The sequence below is a fragment of the Planococcus citri genome, chromosome 1, assembly GCF_950023065.1.
Source record: "Planococcus citri chromosome 1, ihPlaCitr1.1, whole genome shotgun sequence".
NCBI lineage: Eukaryota > Metazoa > Arthropoda > Insecta > Hemiptera > Pseudococcidae > Planococcus > Planococcus citri.
The window spans coordinates 50,667,943-50,692,301 of record NC_088677.1 but is presented as its reverse complement, the minus strand read 5'-3'; the positions used below and the strand labels follow the sequence as shown (position 1 = coordinate 50,692,301).

Here is a 24,359-nt window from a genome sequence, read left to right as displayed (position 1 = left end):
TGTACATATATTTATGGGTATAAATCACCTTGACTCTCCCCAACGCCGCCTGTCCACCATCGACGTTGCTACGTATCGCCGTTTCTTAGAATTTTTTACGTTTTAGCGTAGACTTCTCGCTCGTTCGCTCTGCTCTTACTCGCCCTTGCTTTTGCTTTGTTGCAAGATTATGAATGGTTGATGGTGTATCGTTGCTCGTACATATAAATGTCTCGGTGAAACGATTTCTCTCATTTTGGGGTTTACTTGGTATCTTGGCTCGAGATCTAAAAGTGCATCTAAATGATTTACTTTGGTGTGATTTTCATTTCAATTCTTGAAGTGGGCTCGAATTGTGGTTGAAATTGCTGAATTTGCATTGTCCTAGAAATCTTGGTTACTCTGGCCACCGAAACAATCGACTGACTTTCATCAATAGAAGAGAAAACTGTGTAAATAGGTACTTATGTGACGATCGCGATATACGATGATGAGTGTTAACTCGTATTTACTATAAAATGTCGATGGCCTTTTTCAAAGAAACCCTTCCTCTGCTTTTCTTTTCGGGTGGTTAAAATGACGCGTGTAATTTAGCCGAGCGTACTGCTGAGGGCTCGAAACAATAAGATGACGTAAGTGAAGGGCGATAGATTATTATTATATTGTATCACCTCCCGACTACGACATCGACGACTATGAAAATCGGCCAACGCCAAAAAAGAAGGAAAGGACGAGGAATCGCGCGGCGTTTATCCATACCGTAGCCTTTAGATAATTTACGATAATTTCGATTTACCTCTTTTTTCGATCTATGAATTCTGATAGAGAAGAAAATACAATTTCTTTCATTCCTTTGAATGGGAGCTTTTTGCGCGGGAGAAGCTTTTGTTGCGTCACGCGCTCGTATTGTTCCGTCTGTTCACAATGGGCCGCGATCATTTTGTATATAAAAGACCGTGTCGCCGCGTTTTCTCTTTTTCAAATAATATCTTTCTCGACGCGGTCTTTTGTGTTTGCACATGGTAAATATGGATTTTACTTTTTATTTTATTTTATTCTATTTTTTTCTCCTCTTCTTTCCGCTTTTCCGACTCGCTTTTTTCAACGATAACGACGAACAGAGAGGTTGCATCCCAGAGGGGAGACGCCGCGTTAATAATCTTACGTATATAATGTAAGAAAAGCGAGACAACGAGATGCGACAGATAGGGAAAAGAACTTTTTTTTTTCTTTCGCGCCTCTACCATCACCACCATCAACTTTGGTAATGGTATAGTTGTTATAACGACGACAATGACGACCACCACTGCCATGCCACCAAGATGTGGAAAAATGTCTCTTGGTGAAAAGCACCTGCATAAAGCGTCGATGATGTCGATGATGATACTGAACGGGCTCTATACTGTACGACGTAGTCATGTAACCTTTGCTCTGCTCTGTGCTTTTTTTTCTTTTCTATTCATATAGATGCTTGGTTTTGTTTGACGCTCGATTTCCACCTTGTTGTACGCGTATATTATGGTAATTTATATGGTTAGGTGGTGGTTTTTAATTAACGACGATGGCGTTGTTCGTCGACGCTGCGCTAATTCGGCCAATGAGTCGGAAAATACGACGATAAATATTGGCGCGATTAAAAAAATTGAAACTAACGAATATAAGAGCCTTTTTTATTACCTATTAATTGTCGGTCGATAGCGATTTCCCGTGCTACCGTGTTTCCTCTATGGTCAGAGAGCTGCGTACGCTGTGTCGATTTAATTTACGATCGTCGATGACTTTTGGTTAAATTGTCGCCGAAAACCATTAACGTGTGTTTTATGGGTTTTAATTTCGAATATGCAAAGGCTGACTGCTTCGTAGTGTATTGGGTGGTTTTTAATGTGGGAAGAGAGTGGTAGATGAGAACGAAGGGTACGAATTGATCGGTATTTATTTGCCAAGTAGGACTGACGATAGAAGGATTGATGGAACAGGTGGATGCCGGGTGATTATACAGAGCGTCCTATTAGAAAGTATTTTGCTATTCGAATTTCAACTCGACATAGAGGTAAAACTTGGAACCATTGCGTGATCGAGGCGCAATTTTAGAATTTTGAAAATGAATCGTTGTAAAAAGAGCTTAGATTTCAAGTCGATGAACCAGTGGAAAATGGCCAATTTCACTTTCAAAACAATCTTTCATTACCTTGTATTTGACTTGTGCAGTGATACTTTCCATTTGAATATGTAGATGAAATTTTAAGAGTAATTTGAACAAAATTGACATTTTTGCTCTTCAACTCGAGATGAATTCAACTTGGAACGTTGTATGTATGTATGTATAATTGCTAAAAATACGTTGAGAGAATAGAATTTTTGTGGTTTTCTCAATTTTGAGGAAAAAACTCTGGTAGTAAAATACTCTGATGCTAACCTGGCTGATTAGGCCGCATTAATTTTTTCAGTCTGCGTTACAATGTAGAAATAAACAAACGACGTTGGGTAACAAACAAAAATGTACTAAATCAAAAAAAATAACAGAACGAAAAATTGAGAGAAATAACAATCAGATTGGTATAATTTCTGAATGGATGATAATAATACGCGTATGAAATACATAAACTTATGGTTCAATTATATGTCGTCACTGGCACCCCAAACAATGGAGATGATTTCGAATCCAAACAAACGACCGAATTCATAAAGACCACTTCAAAAATTTCAAACTTGAAACAATGAGAAGTGTGCAAATCATTATATTTTTCGACCGCACTATCGACCAATTACAAACGATTTTATTTTCCAAGCGTACACAGGGTCCAAGAATATTGGACGTGAGAAGATAAACATCCCTACCTATAATCAAGAAAAGAGAAAAAATTCCAAATTCGAAAAAAAATGAATTACATACTATGTATAGATACACATAAAACTGTACAAAATTGATGAATCAATAACTTCATTAAAAATAATCATTTTCAAAAATTATATGTTGGGAACCATTTTCTATGCGTTGAAATAAAGAGTTTTTCAAAAGTACTTAGTGAAATTTAATTTTTTGTTTCATTGAAAGGAAACTACCACATACCATTTTTTTATATTTTCATGATCAATATTCTTGAACACTCCGTATAAATCGTTTACACCTTCTGTACTTGCAAATCATCAACAGTCGGCCTTTACCCAATCGCATACTCCGTCCACTCGGGACCATTCTGCCGATTTTGAAATATCAGTTCATTTATGTGGTCGAACTCGAGTAAAAACAATGCTTTCGAAAAATGAATTATCCACCAAAGTATCATCATAAATAAATGTAGGTACATAAGTACGTAGGTATAGGTATTTCAATCTCCGCACATACATAGCCTATTAATACGAAAAAGGAACATTTTGTGCTCAAATTCATAAAACGAAGAAAAAAAATATGCTAAAAATAAATAATATGTACCTACAGTAATACGTCTTTAACAACTAAAAGCTCTCAAGTCTCGACACTGGTATGGTGTGTGCGACGTACAATTTGATAGAGAGTCTACATGTAATTTTTTAGAGACGAAAAATTAATTTTTTTTATCACAATTGAAACTTTACGAGTACCTAGGTATAAATAATGGTAAACACGGATCACTGCATTAGGCGAAAAAATATTTAGGGCCTATCCAATTTCCGCAACGTGGAAATGATTCCGGTACATTATGTTGAGATCCTATCACATTAAATACTACTTCCATACCGTGCGATCCACTTTCCTCTTCAAGTAACCAGTATCCTATAGATACGAAAGTTATTTTCAAAAATTGAATTTGGCTTAAAAAATTGCTCAGTTTGGTACTTACCTGGATTATCAGCGACGAATCGTATTACAGCCATTCCTGCAGGTGGTATTATTAAAGTGTCCTTTTTTGGAGGATTTTCTACATTTCTATCGATCAGTTTCCCCGCAGCATCGAGATCTTTGATTTCATCGACAGTTATCGAAGAATCGAGTTTTCGACGACCAAGGATGTAGAATTTGTGACCATGCAGATGAAATATGTGACCATGTTTGGCGTTTTTTTCTGTTTGAAAATGAAAAAATGAATTTGTAGGCACGATTTTAAAGATACGAGTGATTATCATTCGAGTTGGAGTTAACGAAATGTGAAACTTTACCTTGGTGTACGAGAATTAATTCCACTACTGATCCTACGTTGATATCGATTACGTGAGTGCACTGGCAAGTATTACCATTTTCTTTATCACAGTCGCTGGGAAGTTTTTCTCCATTACAGAGAATTTCTTTAGGAACATCGGCAATTTGACTTATTAAAGGCGACGGTGGATATGTAAAAGTAATATTATTAACGTTGGCTACTTTGAAAGAACCTGAAAAATGAGGACGAAAGTCAACTTGAAATGCGAAGTGATGCTTATGGAAAACGTCGAACTTATTTAAACTTACCTTGCACACCATCGATTTGAAAATTTCGATAATTATAAAATAAGTAAAAAGCTGTATCGATTCGGCTCACGTCGTTGGAAACTTTATCGTGGGCTTTAATATTTTCCAAGCAGAAGGAATTTTTGTCGCATTGATCGTTGAAAATCGTTGAGAAAACCTGTTCAAAAAATAGTTTACAAGCACATATTAAAAATTTTTATTCGTCTTTAATCAAATAAAATCATCAGTGCTGGATGATGATGTTTTATTGGGTTTGACTACTCACTGGTTTGTATGGAAATTTATTATCGTTTTCGATTTTCTGTGTTTTTTCTGCTTTATTATTGGTGTAATTTAATAAGGCGTACGAAGAACTGTTCATATGACAACCATCGATGAAATTGAATTGAATGCTGTACGTTTTAATGGCCTGGTTTGCCCGTAAAACAAAATCTGTCCGCTCTCCTATAACAAACAACGTGATTGTGTAGATAAACCTGGATCAAGTGATATACGTAGTTACTACGACTACTACGAGTGATAGTTTTTCTCTTTTTTTCTTCAAGTGCTAAATGGTGAATGGCACCAAAGTTGTGTCTAGACCTCAAAACGACCTTGCAAAAACCTTACTTCATTGATTAAGATTTTTATTGGATCAGGTTTTGCTAGACTTGGTGTTGGAACACAGAACATTTTCTAATGCTGCATACATTCTGGAATGTCAACTCGAAAGCATCGTTTTAGTGACGATTTTTGAGCTCTTATCCCCTTTTCTCTGCGGGATAAGGAATACATTTTCTTTTGAACATCCAAAAAAATCATTTTCAAAAAAATTGATCTTTCATTTGATTCAACTTTCAGTAATTTTTACTTTTACGCTTCTCTCATCCCCCTCCGAGAGTTAAGCAAAATGGTAAAAATTATTATTTTCGCATTTTTTCCAGCACCTGCAGAGTACAATGAAGCAATTGAACATATTTTTTTCAATTTTTTTTTTAAACGTACGCAATAAGATTTTTCAAGGTAAATTCAGAAAGAGTTACAGTTGAGCCCTGAGAGGAAAGAGTGAACATTTCTCCCCACATGGCCCACAACCTCACGTTTCATGATTTTGAAGGGACATTTATGTCTTTTTCTATTCTACTCGTCTTTCAGAAAATTCTCTGTGATCACTTCCAGTAAATACTTGAAAAAGATACCTTATGCATAAAATACTCACCTGGGACTAACGTAATTTTTGACGTAGAAACTGGTTGAATGGCATTTCCGTCCAAAGCAATAATTAATAACTTATGATCCTCGATCGTGCAAGAAATAGGACATTTGATGTCTCCTCCACCATAAGCCAATCGAAAACGATACCTCTTATTTTGCAGTACTTGAAATGAAACTGGGCTGTCGACCTGTGGTGAGACAACTTGAAGATTTAGTACGAGTATATGGTATGGTATAGGTTCCTACATCCTACTCGAAAATTATTGTACAAACACTCAAGATTTTTGTTGCAGGATTTCTTTATTTTTAAATGTTCACTTCTCACTCAAGAAGCATTTTGAATTCGAAAACATTTTTGAAATTATTTTTTTATTCAGAAGTCCATTCAATTGTTTATAATCATTTCGAAAAATTTCGTAGCGTACAAAAAATGATGAGTTGCTGTGAAAACTAGAATGGCATTACAAGAAATTCTTGAAAATATTGGAGGGCTTATTGAAGTGAGAAAACTGAAATTTTAGCAAACCTCTTTGCCTGTGCTGTTTTAAAAGTTTATTTTGGATTGTCAGGTAACTCCATCAATCATTTTTGAGGTTCCTGTTCACTAAGGTTATTCTATCGGAATTTATAATTAATTATCAGATAATGACGGGTCAAATTTTTGTGTGTGATAATACCAGGAAGCTATTGTTGTAGTAAATACCTTCAATAAAACTTACTTTAGCCTTTGCGTATCGTCCATTGATTAATATCGAAGATTGAGAATGATTTTCCACGCTTCTTACAATTATTGTGTGATCAGATTGATCATAGTCTACGACTGCACTATGCGGCTCAACTTTTTTTGCTTCTCGTACTACCATTAAACCATAAATGTTGTTCAAAGCAGCTGATCCTGTAAAATAGATATTTAAAAATAGCATCACCCAATTATGTAATAACATTAGTAAAGGAATACATTTTGAAATTACTAATTGATGAATGCCAAAATGCCTTACTATTTCGTCTTTTATTTTTTCTTTCACAGAGAATAGCTAATCAGAAAAAAATGTGATTTCATGTTGCTCATTATTGTGATAAAAGTATTGCATTTTTATCTGATTTTGTTTCCTAACTATTTAAAGTAGTAAGCACACGAACTTCAGACAAATTGTTTTTCGATACAGTAAATTTACGCGTAAGACATCACCTTCACCTGTTCATACCTGAATATTCATATAACACCATTCTTTGTAAACGAGCAGGTAGCTTTAAGGTGTTAGAGGTATTAGTAATACGACATACTAACCGGTATCTTTATTATGCAAATGCCAAAAATGTGTTCCCGGGTCTGAGGCTCGAAATCTGTACTGAAACGTTGTGTATGTTGGTATAGGACATTGACTAATCATTGGCACACCATCCATCATAGGTTCATTACGATGAACTTGACCTCTCCAATGGATTGAAACACTGGTATCTGGTAGTCGATTGACAACGTCTACCAGTAATATATCGTGAACACAAACCTTCAAAATAAACGCATAATGTAATTATAATATTTTACATGCTTTTCCCGTAATTATTACGTGCTCGTGAAATTATGTCTTACGTGAATTTTTGGGCCTGGTATTTGCCTATTTACTGTTAATAATTTATTTCCTGCTTTGTACTGTAATTCTTCGAAGGAACATTGACCAGCGAGTGAGCTACAATTTCTGGAAGCAGAATACCATGTTTGAAAATTGTAGAGGAGGGGGGGAGTATTTATTGTATGTATGTACTCGTAATGATTACCTGTAGGGGATTGAATGAGATTCTAAAATAAATTTTAATCTACAAATTCTCGGCCATTCCAATTCATGACATGGCCTATCACATGATATTTCTGGAGCATCTGTAAAAGTTGAAGAAAGTCGAAGTTGAGGGTAATCATTAATTAAGAAACGGATACGTGAGTTTTCACTCAATTTTTTCAGGAAGTTGAGAAAAGAAAGTGGAGGATTAAAATAATATTGAAAGAAAATGATGGAGAACTACAACCGTTTTTTTTTTCAGGATTCGAATGAGCGGTAAAAGTTTTAAAAATAGAGGTGCATAGCTAATTATGCTCAAATTAATTGATAAAATATAATCTTTGACTTTCCGTATTAAACCATTACGTTTTAAGATTTTTTTTTTTGATTCCGAATTTAAGTAGAGTATGAACGCGAACTTTGTTGAAGAGTGTGTAAACTTTCAGAGATGAGTATGTTTTTTGCCCAAACTTGGGTAATCACGAATTGCTGGAAAGGATAAAAGTATTGATTGAAGCGATGAATTTCGAATTTTAAATATCTCCGAACTTGAAAACTCATGTTGTTGTTTTTTGTGGGGTGTGGGGGGAAGTACCAAGGTTGAAGTCAACATAATACATACGAGATTTAATTTTCAGAGTACTTACGAAAAAAGTACGAATTTCGCTTTTTGGATTTTAGTAAGCACTCTATTTTGTGTATAAATCGTTGATTTTTAAATTCTGGCCCGAATTCTCTTTCCTCCTCCTCCCAACACTTCCCACAAGTACAAGTACCTACATCGATATTTTTTTTAAAGTTTTCAAACAATAATTTTAGACTTGTTACGTTGACAAAAAATCTTTTTTAAAATACTTTTTCGTATTGATCTTTATGAAAAAAAAAAGCTTAGCCGTTTGGAGCGCGAGTTGAGATCTGTTTTTTGAGTTTCAGTCAGAATGACAGCAGTTGAAAGCGGTAAAATTTTAAAGAAAAAATCGCTTAGTGGATATAGCAAAAGTTTACCAAACTTGATAATTTTTTTGATTGATGTATTTCGTTCAAATTAACAGTATAAGAGTCGTGACGACAAATTAAAGAAAGGTATTGTCATCAACATTTTTAAGATCGGCATTTTAGTGGGTTTTGCGCGTTTTGTCACTTTATTTTCTTAAAAACGTGAGAATCAAATCTCAAAACATTTTGATTTTTACCTCGTGGCTGAGAAATCGAGAGTCCTAGTCCTCCAAATTTATTGAAAATAACGAAAATTCTCCTAATAAGAGAATGTTTTTTGATGAGAAAAATTGCAGTGAATACTTGTGTACACCATGAAATATTTCAAGTATGAAGATCGAGGGATGAGGGCGACGGAAATGTTTATCCCCTCAAAATTGTCAAAATCAGATTTATTTCTTTAAAAAAAAAATAATAATAAAGATATTCTCAAATGAAAAAGAAGTCACGTAGGTACCTATTCAATAACACGAAGTTATAGCTTCATTTATTGGGTCATATAATTTGCATAAATTTTAATGCATGTTTTGCTATCTATCATAAGCAGATAGGTACCTTAAATACTCATTTACTTAAAAGGAAACATTTTCAAAACTTACTCGGCAACGGAGAAAACCATAACGACAACCCAAGAAACAAAAAAAATGCCAACACAATTAAACTTTTACCCGCTCCAGATTCTATCCTTAATGGAAGATCACTTTTCGTATTCATTATTCGATTATTTCATGTCGAGCCGAACTACACCGATGACAAATTCACCCACGATAACTTCACTAAATAAAATGCAATTCTGAACTGATACGAAAGTAAATGTTCGCGATCCATTGTGCAAAAAAACGTATGTACCATTTCTATTGAGATTTTTCGGTGCATCGAATAAATAAATAATCAAATCACAGTGATTTAATGTTGATTACGACACAAGCACTCCAACAATACTGTTTCATCATCGATAGATGCTTTCTACCGTCTTCGCTTCCGGTAGTGGAGATCTACTATGTAATATTTTCACCAATGACCAATAGCAATGTACCTAACACGGTTTCGTAATCAAGATACGCTTTACCGTATTACTTCGAATAGTTCGTCAATGGTTATTGTAGTGAGTGTTTCAGAGCAATAGGTAGTGGTCAAGAAATGAAATGTTGTTAGCTTTAGATAGCTACCAGTACCTACTTGGGATTGTTTTTTGAATGCTTCGTGAATGATTTGAAAAATGATTGGTGTTCAAAAAATTGCATACTCAAAATGTCTAGAACAGTTTTTCATCTTTTGGAAATTTATAGAAGTCTCTTGAGTAGCTAATTGTGTTTGCTATAATCTAAAGCTTCAAAAATATTGAAGGTGAGAATAATTTCCTTAGATTCTAAAAATTCGGAAACCCGGATTACTTACTTTTTTAGACATACCTACATATTTTGGAATAAGCACATGTAGACAGTGGTGTAGCCAAGGAGGACAAGTGGAGTAATTGCCCCCTCCTTGCAGATGAAAATTTGAAATGAGACATACAAAAATGAGCGTGTTTTCGTTTTTTGAACCAATTTTTCGAAAAAATTTCGCTCGAGCTGTAATATTTCCTTCGTTTTTACAGAATAATCATGAATTAGGTACAAAGCATTTCTTAGGAAACTACCCTTGAAATTTACACTTTTTGTACCCGAAATTTGGTTTTATCCCCCCCCCCTCTGGCGAAATCCTGGCTACGCCACTGCACAAATCTTTATATGTATGTACATACAAAGATACGAGTAGTAAAGATTATCAGGATGAAATTAAAATTTTCGTGTCATGAACACGAAAATTACAGTGAGTATGCCTAATGGTTTTATGGTTAAGCATACATTATCACATATTACAGGAATTCAAGCGAAATAAACACAAACCCAACGTAACCTACACATTAAGTCATCATCGCATCAATTAGGTAGGTATTTGCTCGCAATTCCGACTGAAACATGATAGCTTTTCGCGTACTCGTTTAGAAAGAATACACGTAAATTTAAATTACTTACTAGAGTGTGTAAAATAATGAACGATACAAGCGCTCATAAAATAGCTTTTTCATCATACCGCTTTATAATTCGCTTTTGCACTCCACCTGCCTAACGTTGAAAGTTACGAAACAGGCTAAATAATCATGAATACAATGAACCAAAAATGAATGCTTCAGTCGTAATGAGCATTAAAAATCAAAAAGAAAACTCTTGTGTTGGAATAGACGACCACTTATAGACTCATAAGAATACATACTCGTATGTGCATCATCAATACCTACATCAATCAATAGGAGAGAAAGGCAAAACACTAAACAGCCGCGAACTAAATGAAACGAAAAAATCATTCAGAGTGTGATAAAATAAATAGAGAAAGTGTTAACTCATATTATGAACAATAAAAGTAACTTCTTATCATTGAAAAAAGACCAACTTTGTATGCAAGTAAAATGTATAGAAAGTGAATCTTCCTTGTGCGAATCAATCCGAATTACTGTTAAATGGGTGCAATGATCTTGAAGATGTATAAGCTACCCGCGGGCGAAAATTTTCAGTAATTTGAATTTGAACTTACCCAGGAATTTCATGCACGAGGTATGAAAACCGGTTTTTACTGAATGGATGAGTGTTGATTTGAAACAAAATCGAAAAACAATTTGAAATGTAAACTTATTACAGCAGGAAGGTTCAACTGAGCACTTTAAAAGCTGAAATTTTAATCATAACCTCAAATAGGCTACTTTATCTAATGGAAAACAATTCTTACTGATCGGTTGCTGAAATTAAGACGAAATGCTTAAATAGCTCAATTTCTTTCAAATCTCTAACCTAAGCGCGTTGATTTAAAATTAAGTGAAATTGAAACAGGAAAATGTACAAAGAGAGCATAGTAACACTGTGGACTATGATTAAAATCGTGGAATGAAGAAAAGAAAAATCGATTAAATATTGGACAATTTTTTGCGGATAATGATTTGTTGTACTCACCTAAATCAGGAAAATGCGTAAATTTTATCACAGTAATTACCATACAAATCAAAAAACAAAATGAACAAAGTCTTGCGATAGTTTGTAAAATGAAATTCGGCGATTGCATAATAAAAAATAAATTTAAGCTTATAAATTGGAAAAACGCAATCGTATTAAAAACTGTACTCGACACACATTCTCGGTAGATTCAAGCATGATATAATTTTCGAATAAAATTCACGAAAACTGGCTTTACTCATTGTTTAACCATTACTGAAACATGATCATATAAAAGCGAAAACAAGTAATGAAAACAAGTACTCGCAAGGTAAAGTTAAACTGGTCTAGGTCATGAAGATGCGCTAACGAGTGACGAGTAAAGTAAAAATCGGCGAAATGAAAATCACTGATCGTAAGAGTACTTTACGCGGTTTGATTGGAACCCAGGCAAGGTGACGCGGTGATTGGTGAGGGATTCCCGAAATGAAATATCTAGCAGTGTTACCAACTCGTCTGATTTAGGCATGTTGGTGGGAATTTTTTCATCGAAAGATTTCCACCATTTTATGATACCGATTGATGATCATTGAACTCACTCATTGTCATTGGTAAAGAAAAAAAATTCCTGACCACGAGCCACCTGTATAAATTGATTAAAGTGAGAAAAACTGATTTTTTTTTTGAAAATTGGTGGGGATTCGACAGATTGCAGAAAATTTTTAAATTCGCAACTTGAACCATTAGTTTTCTACTAGGACTTCAAATTTGAAAAAAGAAAATGAAAAAAAAATGTTTTTTGACGATTTTTTTCGTGGTAATTGATCAGTTGATTATATTGTATCCAGCATCTTGAAAGTAAAAAAAAAAAGGGTTCCAACTTTTTTTCATTTTTCCAATGGTTTTGCGTGACTTGTGAAAACGATACGATGTAGAACCTATTCAAAAGTTGGGTATAATAACCTCAAATAGTGAAAAAAATTTGAGAAACAGTTTTCTTACTTCTGAGTGGAAATAATAGGTTTGTACTCGTAGGAGTTAGGTATAAGAAATTACCACAAAAAAATGTTTTCCAAAAAACTTTTTTGATTTTCCTTGTAAATTTAAAAATTTGTGGTATCCCGGTAAAGAATTGATGATTCAAGTTGAGAATACAAAATTTTTCTTACAATAGTTTGTGGCATCCATCAACTTTTTATAAAATCTGCCCTCCAATTCCCTCCTCTCCCCTAAAAAGTCGAAGACCCCTCCCCCATCTTTTACCTACTCAGTATAGAGCTTTCGGGTCGATATTTGCTTGGAAAGTGAGCACTATCAAAAACAGGGTGTCTAACAGGTACAGCAGGTACTGCAAGTACTGTAAAAGTACTGCATTTTGCCTGAAAAGTACTGTATTTTTTCTCAAAATCATTGATTTAAAATTTTTTTAAAAACCTCAAAATGAATTAATTGGTGAAATTTTTTTTTTTAAAATGTTCATTTTGTACCTCAAAAGATCAAAGATGGCAAGTTTGAAGTATGTGACATTGATAAAATATTTTGCAATGTGATTGTGAAAAAACCATGATTAATTTTTTACTTCTGTAATTTTAATTTGTTTCAATTGAAATACTTATAATTTTATCGACAAATTCCAACTGGTTCAAAAATATAATTTTTTCTTGGGGGGTGGGGGGTCGGTGTAAGCTGGATAAAAAAAATATAAGGTACTGCAAAAGGTACTGTAAAAGTACTGCATTTCTTCAGAGAAATTTTGTTAGAAACCCTGAAAAACTATCTGTCAGGAAAGTTTCAGATCCTCCCTTTTTTGGGATATCTCTCCTTTTCTATGTAATAATCATGGTTGAAAAATTTTTTTCAAAGGCGATTTTCTGAGTTGTTGTTCGGTGTATTGTAGATATGTACTCATAATTGGCATCCTATGTGTTAAAAATTTACCCTCTACCTCATATTTTCCTTCAGAAGGACAATGTTCAACTTCGTTGATTTTCTCAAGTGATGATTCTGCTTCAAAATTGAAATGCAAATGGCATTTTCAATATGTTTTTGACCCCTAAAACATATTTTTTTCAAAATCAAAATTTAGGATGAACTGCACACTGCACTTTTGAATTGAATAAAAAATATCCGGTGCGCGGTGAAAATGGATTTTTGGTGAGATGACAAATCCTAAAATGACTTCGGCGTTGAAAATTTTGGTTACAGGGGTTTCCAGTCATATGTATTAGTCTTTTGATTTGGTTTATTTTCCTTTTCCTTATAATCTGGCATTCGTTCAAGTGATTTCTTCCCATGTCCATGTACCAGGCGGCTCATTCTTTGAATTTGAGTTCAATGAAAAAAATTGTTCAATAAGAACTTACTAATTTTTTTCGAAGTAGCTTAAAAATTGATCCTCATACAGAAAAAATAATCATCAAGTACCTACTTTGTTTTGAAATTGATTTTTTAGTATACAAATTTTGAAGAACTCATCAATTTTTTTCATCACAATTGGTTGATTTAACGTGAAAACTATACGTTGGCATGAAGGTCCTAACAAAATTGTAGTACCTTACCTAAGTACATAAAATTATGCAATAACAGAATGTGATAAGTTTTTTCCTGGCAGTCTCTCGTCGCCGAGTCGACGAATAATGATGAAAAGGATGAATACTGAAATTGAACTGCTAACAGGCCGTCTATACGTATCAGTAGACGGGGGTGTAGAACTGTAGACAGTTTTATGCAGTGCGAGGCATTTTTGTATTGTGTTCTTATCTGATTAATTTTGCGAAGTTTGGTTCGTCTCTATTTTACTATTTCGTGTTCGTACTATCCTCGATGAAAATGCGTATTGTATCAATGCCTACGAAAAGATAAGATGTGCCGTATACGTTCGCTATCGGTTTCTTGGATTTTTGCACTATTCTTAATTCTCATTTTCAAATTATTGTCGGTGGACGTTTTATTTTCAAGCTTTTAGCTTTTTAGTGCAGTTCGTCTTCGTCTGGGTAAATCGATGGTTGCGTTTTCGGGTTCTTACTAGTTGATTAATTTTGATGCGAGTGTTTCTCAACTTACGTGTATACTTAATGGAGATGATAAACGTGAATTTGATGTCGAGAAATTACGTAAGTAAGTATGTCGATTTTGCATTTTGTCTTACTCTTAGCATCAGCTTCAACTTGAAACATTCGAAGAATAAGATAACGTAAAATAATGTAAAAAGTTCTAAATGAATCATTAATTTTATTTTAGTAAAATTTAAAGGAATGTGTTATAGTTAAGTACCTATGTATACAAGTAAAGGTGGTTCTGTCATATTCTCATATTGTCTTAGATTGTGCATGTATAACTTGTTGCTTTTCCTCATTTTGTACTTTGGAGACGGTTGCGCTCTCTCGCGTTCATTCCAGTGATACTGTTACTTGTTACCACATCGAGCTAATTTCAAACTTCACCACAGGTAGCGTTAGAGTTTCGTTACGAGTGCGAGTTTAGATGCACAGAGAGCGTAGCTATATTGAAAATGTGTATTCCATAACAACGATTTTAAAATTTAGAGGAGTTGGAGTATTCGTATATTTTGAGATGGCTTTCATTTGTACCTAATACTTTCCTTTATCGGCTTCATCCCTTCCTTACCTTAGTAGTAATCAACTAAGAAATATCCCCCTTTTTTTTTTAATTTCCGGCCTCGAATTGAAATTGGTTTATTCGGTTTAATTATTAGCTGAATGATGAAGTCGTTTCTACATACTTATGTACTTAATTGTAGAATATGTGACCATAGTCAAAATAAGTAAGTATGTTTCTTGGACGAATTGACGTTTATTTTAAATTTAGTTATCACAATTCTTGAAGTACGTATTTGATCAGTGATTGATTCACTGGTTCACAGTCAACTCGCCGGATTATTTGAGCGAATATTTCTTGAATGATTGTGATTGTTGATGGTGGGATCAATGTTGACTTGAGCATTGATCAGAATGCATTTTCATTCAATAATAATTAATCAATTTTTGTGGGTTTTTCTGCCCTGAAAAATTTATTCTGACAGAAAATCTCATTCCAGGTCTCACTGTCTCAGGATTAACGAGCAAATCTTACGTTAGATGTTAGGTAAGTTTTTACGCGGATGTTTCTCTTCGTTCTGAATATTTTTTTGGTGAAATGAAGTACGAGGTCGTTAATGTCGTTGGCGAGATCTTTTGAACTTGATTTCGTGATTGAAAGCTACCGAATTGTAGCAATCCATGTCTGATAACTAACATTGACACCATATCGTCCGTTTTGGTTGGGTATCGTTTGACTTGCAATAGAAATTTGTGAATGATGTTCTTTGAAATAGTATGTAATGTATCCTAATGCCCTTTTGAAGAAAAAAATGAATCAATTCATCGTCTCTTAGTTTGGTGACAACTACTCGTAGTATCGGTATTCGGTAGTTTGTGTGGTCACTTTGTTTCCTTACACATTATTAAGTATCAAAATTCTTTAAGGCGTGATGATTTTCTTTCTGAGAATTTTTTCCAAAGAAAGTAGATGATTTTATAAATTCAACATACTGGAAGGAAAATGCATCGTCGTCGTGTTGTTTACGCAGATGTGTATATTGTATACACAATTTTCAATTTTCCTTTCAACCCCAGCGCTGGGTAAAAGCTTTACAAATACAAAGTTTTAGTTGATTTTTTCTCTCACATTCACGTATTTTCTACCACCTTCACACTCTGTCCCAAATGCACTCGTACTACATGTAATTTGAGAAGCCTTACCGAAACATTTGTAACGTTTGTGTGACAATTGAGACACTACCACGTAAGGGTGGAGTGTGCTAAATGATTGTGGAAATTTGTGGTGTTTCTATTACCGAAACACCACAATCTCTGCAGTCGATTTCGCGAATCTCGCTGTCGTAATTTAAAAATCACCCCACATGAAAAACCCTGTTTACCTAGATAGAAAATATGGGTAAACAAGAGTTTCCTTCGTAGGGTGATTTTTAAAATAGGTACTCTGCGAACGCTTTGCCTTTTTTTTATTCTTCATTGAACGTGGTATTGAAACGTAAATTGTCATAATTTCGTGGTGGTTGTTTCATTTTTGTTGTCATGCTCAGTCTTCAGGATCGTGGAAGTAATTTTCTTCTGGTGGGGCCTGGGGGAGGTATTCGAACTGGCTAAAGGGAATGTGAAGAACTGTTGTGTCCAAGTTGCAGGCGTCTGTGTGCATTTTTCAAATGAGGTTGTTTTGAAGATGAAAGAAGACAAAAATTACTTAATAAGAAGCTTATGAGTTCAATGTAAATTCATTCATCTGTTACTTTTTTTTTTGGTACAGAAGCAAATTTTGAATATCTGTTCGCCTTTTGATGTAAAAAAAAGAAGTAGTTATGCGGTTTTGCGCAAGAGAGTATAACGTGAAAAGGAGGAAGTTTGTTTCCACATGGTCGAGTTTTCCCTTTTCTCCCTGTATCGCGCTGTATTGCCTCCTTCATAAATATACACCTCGTCGTGATAGATTATCCGACATTATTCATAACGTTGAACACCCTTCGTCGATAAGTATCATCGCTCATCACTGTCTGTGCCGAGCTGTCGCCTCCCTTGGTCGCGGCGCAGTGCCCGGCGCGGCGATCAACCGAGTCATCATTTACTAATACATCATTCGGGATTATTAAAATTCTTTTTCGTTATTCGCCTAGTGAATTTTTTCTTCGCGTCGGAATTAATTCCGGTCTCGTGTTAATAGACAAGTAGATATATTCTGAAAAATCCTTTGATTGATGAGTAATACAGCTTTTCATATCCTTCTCTCCTTCCTTCTGCCAGACCTACCTCGAACGATGGTTTTATGGCTAACGCGGGAGTAAATTAAAATGAAAAATTTATAACCAAATTTTCGCCTCGGTTTCAAAGATGATGTTTTTCTTTATTATTATCGTTATGGTTTTTTCCTTCATTAAGACACCCGTGACGTGTAGCTTGGTATAGATTTAATACGACGATACGCCTGACAACCCGAAATACCTGCTTGCTAATCGCATGGAATTCTTGCTCACGTGGAATCCCTATGTGGAAAAATTTATCATCATCAGCTGGTGATGATCAACGTGCAATGCAGGTGCGAATTTTTCACTTTTTAGGGTGGGCGAGTCGTTCGGATACTTCTTTAAAATAAACGCATCTGTAAGAAAACACGAGCAGCGTGCCGACTAAGTTTATTTTCAAAATGAGGTGACATATAAATTACACTTAAAACGATTGTGTATCGGCGTGAAAAATGCATTGTGATTTTAGCCCGCGGTCGAGATAATTCATTTTTTTCTCCTTTTCAATACGCGGTTATTTCGCCAAAAATACACCTGGACTGTGAGTGTGAAGATGATGAAAAGAAGCACACGCTTCTTTGCTCGTCTTCACAGGTGACAGTATTTGGCTATTGTTAAAAGGCACATTCGGTATTTTTAAAGATGAATGCGCCTGTCTTGGGGGAATTGAAAGTTCAAAAATGATGATTTCATGAGTCAACGGGAGGTATGTAATGTATGTAACACCCGTGACTAGCAAGAATGTTCTCGGAAACTGTTCCAGCAATTTTTGTCACGTAAGAGTGTAAATTAGTCGGTCGATCGAGTAACGTATCAATATTCTTAGCCCCCTTTTGTCCGCTTCAATTTCTCAAATGTTGTCAATTGTTTGCAATTTCTGATTATTTTGCCTTTTTTTTTTGCGTGGAAATTTCGAGAGGAAAAGTTTCATTTAAAGGGCTGTAATACGAATTATTTTTCCTCAGAAAAGTTCCCTTTCAGCAAATTCTCATCGCCTCTTATCGAAGATAACTCAGTTCATAAGCTTGGGTTTTCTTATGTTTTTGTAATTTTGTTGAGAAAATGACTAAGTGCTGCCGAACGAGGAAACTCCAGTGTTGAAAATTTGACACAAGCGCTTTCGTGGGTTTCAAGTTTGGTAAGCATGATTCATTTGAATCTTTCAGATGATGCTTTTGAAACTTCGGTACACCTTTTTGATATTGATAGAATCTCACAAAGATGAGTTTATTTTGACTGCCATTTTTATAAAAAAAAAAAATTACAGTTCACCTTGTTCGTTTCGAAGATAGGCGCACTTTTCGAATTATTTTGTTTTTAGTTACTTTTGTTTTTTTTGTAGAAGAACCTTTGCTTATATTTCGTCGAAAATACCTAGACTTACACGTTTTTCGATTTTGGCAAAAATTAAAATATCATTATTGAAAATAATGTTGGCTTGCGTGTAACCCAAAATTGTCACCTTTCTGTTCTGGAATACTTCCTATTAACTAAACATCCTAAAATAAAGCACTCGGCTTAGAACTGCGTTCATCGAACTTTACAATAAATTGGAATCCATCAGCACCGATCTAACTTCTTCGTTGGCGAATAGCTGGTATCGACTACGTTTAATAAGTTTATTTTTAAATTCCGTGGATTTAAGCACTTTTTAATACCTACTAAGGTACCGTTACTTTTTTCCACTAATTTCACTCGATTAACGAATTCTGTAGGTTCATCAATTTATTATTCTCGCAACACGCTTCTACACGGTGAAGTTCTTGAATTAAATCTTACAAAATCGTCACGACGTGAAATTATTTCATTACTTATTTCAGTTTTCGCTGATGTAAGATTTCTCGAAACGTGGTCGTTGACAACTACCGAACTTACGAGTACGTTTGTGAAATAGTGTTAGATAGATCGGAAGGGAGCCAATATTTGAACTACCTTTCTTCAAATTAGTTGCAAATGTGACTTTTTTTTTCAATTTTTGATCAAATTTTAGATATTTTTGCGTCTCTAAGGAATGTTGAGAATCCATTTTGGAAACTAATATGGTAAAAAAAAAGTTGAAAAAACTTTCTAGGTTTCAGATTTTCAGATGGCGGCTTTAAATTTTCAAATTCACTGTGAAAATTTTGCAAGTACAATTTTGAACCTTTCATATTTTTATGATGGATTTTCGATCATTCTTCTATGAACAAGGTTCATATTCATTATCGCTACGTGTACTTTCTGTATTAATATTTTATCTAATTACTTGCTTGTATGATCGGTGCAGTGTCTTGGCTGCAGAATCGAACGAAATAAGGACCGTTATAATAAATTTTAGCTCTGCATTTACGAAATTCAGACTGGCTTAAATGAAAGATTTCATTCCACTTCACAGCCTTCTTCTGATTAAATCTCGTTATTTAGGTAGGCCTATACAAACGGATACCTACCTTATTTGAAACTTGAAACTTCAGACGTAATAGTGTAGCAATTCATCACAGAAAAGGCGTTTAAAATATTTGCGGTGCTACTTTTTTGGAATATCTGTGATTTACGAAACATACTATCTTTCTTACGAAAAAAGAAAAAGAAAAAAACATGAAATGTATTGTATGAAAATTTTATGTTCAACAAACCTTAGGTATATATGTGAATCGAACCAATTTTATGTGTTTCTTGAAAACCAGAAAAATCACGAAACCAATGGATCGTAAATAGTTATGAATAAATATTACTTACTTCATTACCACATCAATCTGTTCGGATGTCGATTATACCCGGAATCCAATGGAATATCCATAATATTACGATAGATGAATACCTGTCATTATACGAGTAATCCTCTGGAGTATGTTTCAGTACTTTACCATTGGCAAAATTTAACGGATATTGTAACGTGTTTCAATGGTCATGATGCAGAACAAGAGCACTGTGGCGCGGATCAAAAGCCCTAGAGCATAATTATGGCCTATGGGTTTTTGATATTTGTTCAAAATTTAACTGAATTTGAATGATTTTAAATGACTTGAAAAATAAAATTATACAAGGTTTTCGTCTTGAAAATGAATGCAAAACGATTCGTTGAAAACCGAAGAACTCGAAGCACTTGAATCATTAAGCATAGAATAAAACATGTATTTTTAATCAAATATTTCTCATGATCCAGGTACTCAAACGGTAGGTGAAAATCGTTAAAATAAAAAACAATCCCTTTGTCCCTTCCTCTTATTCGATTTGAAAATTGAAACATCTGGAATCAGATTCTAACCTTACCTGATGTTCTTTTTTAAAAAATTTAATTATAAATAATTTCTTGAAAAACTCGCTGGACTAAAATTAATCCAATTTTTGGAACACCCTGTACTCGTTTCCTAGACTTTTATTGAAGAGCTCATGGTCAGAGTTATGATCAACAGCTCTGGAGTGAGTAGATTTTAAAAATGTTTCGAAACTTATAATTAGGATTTGAGTTAGGTATACCAATCAATTTTTATTGAACGTTTTTGAATTGATTTTACAACAATTTTTTCCAAGGTACATATGTCAAATTTTCAAAAAAAATTTCGAGCTTGTAAAACTTGAACTGAGTGACTTACAAAATATAACCTGCGTATTGGCCGAGTACTGAGTAATGTTTTTTATACAGATCATTGAACTTTTGAACGAGGATCGAAAAATTGATTTGGCGAAATAACCGTACAAAAGCCTTTTAGTGTATGAGCTATATTTATCAAATGTTTTCAAATTTTGCAAGAAACATGCAGTCATGCTTGATGATGATAGGCATAGTAGTGTGAGTATCAAGTTTCAAAAAACTTTTTTTCATCATAGATGATAGAAATCTTTGAGATGTTGCAACGTTTTCGCTTCGAACCGTTTCAATTAAGAAATACATTCAATAAGATGATATGTATAATCAATTTCAAGAGCAAAAAGAAAAATCAATCCTTTGTTCAAATTTTGAAATTTCCAGTTATTTGACTAAGATTATTATTTTCGTAACCAAGCAAAAACCACTTACAAAGATGAAACCCAAATTGAACACTATCTTGAACTAAACTCGAAATTGAGCACAATTCGTTTGATTTTCATAACAAAGCGAGTGAAATAGCATCTAAAAGAAATTCTTTGTATTTGTGGAGCCAAAAAATTTACGGAGAAACTTTCTAAAATAACGGTTTAGTTTTGAAATAAATCGAACTCGTAAATGCTTGTTGAGAAATAAAGTGTCACCAATATTTCTATGTAGTTACCTTACATTATTATCATCGGACTGATGTTCACCAACGAAACACATGATCAAGTTCAATCGGAGATTATGAAAAATTGATTACCTATTCTTAGTTCAAAATTCTCAAAATATGGCTTTCGAATTAGTGATAAGGGTTGCAAGTATGAGAAAAAATCTACTCACTAGTTCAACAATACCTATTGCAACAGTCATTTTTAATCAAAATTGGAGTAAAATAACCATTTTTTGTCGTTTCCTACTCTTACAATTTTTTTCAGATGAACTTTCATGTGAAATTAAGCATGGTAACATGAAAAAATATAAACCTGTTGATTTCACTTTCACTATAAACTCATTTTAAATCTTTCAAAAAGTTGAATGAAAAACATAGATGATACGTATTTTCGAGAAAAAAAAATCCATCATAACTTTGTAAACACAATAATTCTTATAAATTAGTGACATAAAAAAATTTCTCGAAAACGATGCAAAAATAATGATTTATTAAATAAAAATCTCGTATCAAAAGTACAAAAAAAAAACTAAGCATAAAATTCAAGATCAATGAGGGAAGGAAATAAAATTTCGACAAATAAATAAAAAAGAAAACCGAGGTGGAGAAATCACATCAAGAACTTACTAATTTCTTCCAATACCAGGAGCATCGTTCATCTTGGCTGATGGGGCGACATCCTTACCCTGGATCAATTTTTGGTTTTCTAATTTCTTTTCACTGTTTGGCTGCATTTGTTCATTACTTTTCATCGTGTCTATAAGTTGATCTTTACGGGATGAAGTTGACTCGCTGGATTTACCCTGCATCATTTCACGTTCTTTGACGTATTGCTGGTCCAAATGTTCGAGATTATCAGCTGTAAGTTTCAAGGCGTCGAAAAAACCTTTCATCTCAGCCATTCTCAATTGTTGTCGGTAGTTAGGCCAGGTTGGCATAATTTCTGATCCGGCAGCTCTGGAACCTTGAACATGGCCGGCCTCAGGAATAAACGGTTCAATGTAAACCTGATCTTGAGGAGTAACGTAAGGATCCTGGATTTGTTGATTGGTTTCTAGGCTTTTGAAATTGGATTGTTCGTTCTGGAACATCGAAGGAGCGTATTCCATTGTCTGGAGTTGAGGTTGTTCGGCGGCGCGACTCATTTGAGGTTGGACCCACATGTCACGCTGAGGAACGGCAGACATTTGAGGAGCTGAAAATCCTTGCAGTTTCTGTACGATGTAATCTTGCGGGACTTGCATATTGTATTGGTTGTCGATCATGATATCTGCGCCACGTGGTGGTAACTGTGCTTCGGCGGAATCAGCATCTCTGAATTGAGAGTGGACTGGTGCTTCTTTATTGAGGAGCATTGGCATCGACTGGTACATCTGTGGTTGAGAGATTCCTTCGATGTTGCTGTAAGTCGAGACGGGTTTTTCGAACAAGTAGTTGGAAGCGTACGAGACGGACGGTTGAATCGGAGAAATGTATTTTTGCGATGGTAAGGCGTTCCACAATTGCCTAGATTTTAATTCTTCGGCGTTGTCTCTGTACCAAGATGGGGAGTAGTGGCTGAAACCTGATTCCAAAGGTGTCGCGTATTCGTAAGGTTGATAGTGATAAGCTGGAGTGATCGGAGCGGCGACGTACGATTGAGGACTGATGGTCTGGTATTGCGAATATAGAGACGGTCTCAAATGGCCGAACGTTCTGGCTTCAGTATGCTGATCATCTTTGAATTGCATGTTATTGCCCCAAAGCGGCGCCTGCTGCATCTGTTGCGACCATCCGTTCGGATAATGCGAGGAAGGAATCGTGAATTGCTGTAGATTGTGGTATCCCATTCCATTAGTAATAGGATAGTAGGCCTGACGAGACGCGCCGGTCATCATCGGAATACCTGATAATTTACTGCCATTGAATTTGACATCAGTCGGCAGAAGATTTTCGGCGACTTGTTTAAGAACTTCTTCATCGTTTTTAACTGGTTTCGCCGACGCGAACGCGCAAAGCACCAGACACAACCACAAAACCGTTGATCCGTACATTTTGAATTAGTGTGAACGATACGACGATAAACTAATAACTGAAGAATACACGAGCTTCGGACGATTATAAATATCTAATTATCGCCAATATTTCGACCTGCCAACGTCGGCGAAATGTGCCGATGATGCGTTTCTTTTTTACTTTTTGTCGCCTGTGATGCGCTTCGTTCCCATTTTACGTGTCCAGTTTACAGTTACTAATACGCGTTATGTAAACAATCAGCGGAATTCATCGAGTATGAAAAAAATTGGATGAATTTTTTGGTAAACTATACGGTTGAAGGCGATGAGAGCTGAATATTTTGATAATAAGCGTTATCGTGTTGCAACAAATTCGATGATTTATCAATATACCGAGAAGGTAAAATAACGTGGAAGTATTGAGGAAATGCAGGAAAATTATTTGTCGATTTCAGCGAAATATAAACATACTCGACAGCCGACACGAAAATCAAAGATATGGTTGGTAGGTGTATTTTTGAAGTCGAATCACGTAATTGTACGAAAAAAGCGTCTATTTTTTTCATTACTCGAATCAGAAATGGGCTTCGAAATGCTAGAAAAATAGGAAAATTTCGTCTCAGAAGATTGTTCATCGAAAGAGAAATAGTCGGAAGTGATCACTGCTAATTATACACAGGGATGATATGTGCCTTGCGGTTTCTTTTGAATTGCCTATCATAGAAATTCAAGGAGTTGAGGTTAAATGCCCGAATGTGACCACTCAGCGTAATTCGGAAGAATAATAGCCAAGTCAGAGGTTTTGGGATAAAAATAGTTGCGATACGAAAAATTTTCCATCTCATGAATTTTCAGTCTACAGTCCTCGCTGTGAAATTTGGCTGGAATTTTCGCGACCCAAAAAAATCTGTTGATGTGACCTTGCAACCTACCAAGATGAATTTTAAAACTTTGCGAAAAATTCAAATATATGTATGTATTTCAAAACGAA

General features: G+C 34.8%; 1 protein-coding gene across 2 annotated transcripts; it reads right to left on the bottom strand.

Annotated features, from left to right (window-relative positions):
• Positions 1-2,459: 2,459 nt before the first annotated feature.
• Positions 2,460-11,754, bottom strand: LOC135832526 (uncharacterized). 2 transcript variants are annotated; one of them, XM_065345825.1, is made up of 11 exons: positions 11,358-11,754; positions 7,376-7,475; positions 7,191-7,296; positions 6,888-7,107; positions 6,319-6,494; positions 5,604-5,787; positions 4,671-4,849; positions 4,406-4,562; positions 4,117-4,329; positions 3,801-4,022; positions 2,460-3,733 (listed from the first exon to the last, which is right to left on the bottom strand). In XM_065345825.1, the coding sequence occupies exons 1-11, from the start codon at positions 11,464-11,466 to the stop codon at positions 3,597-3,599; spliced, it is 1,803 nt and encodes a 600-aa protein (XP_065201897.1). In that variant the 5' UTR covers positions 11,467-11,754; the 3' UTR covers positions 2,460-3,596. The 2 variants fall into 2 exon arrangements, with proteins under 2 accessions (XP_065201897.1, XP_065201896.1); XM_065345824.1 differs by lacking the exon at positions 11,358-11,754 and adding an exon at positions 8,970-9,296.
• Between the last annotated feature and the right edge of the window lie 12,605 nt (positions 11,755-24,359).

Bases quoted from the DNA above. Each gene is read 5' to 3' on its own strand.
- LOC135832526 (XM_065345824.1), bottom strand. From the start codon at position 9,084: ATGAATACGAAAAGTGATCTTCCATTAAGGATAGAATCTGGAGCGGGT. The intron at 4,850-5,603 runs GTGAGTATTTTA...TGTTTGTTATAG, and splicing joins AAAAATTACGTTAGTCCCAG to GAGAGCGGACAGATTTTGTT. The intron at 3,734-3,800 runs GTAAGTACCAAA...TCGTATCTATAG, and splicing joins ATTCGTCGCTGATAATCCAG to GATACTGGTTACTTGAAGAG.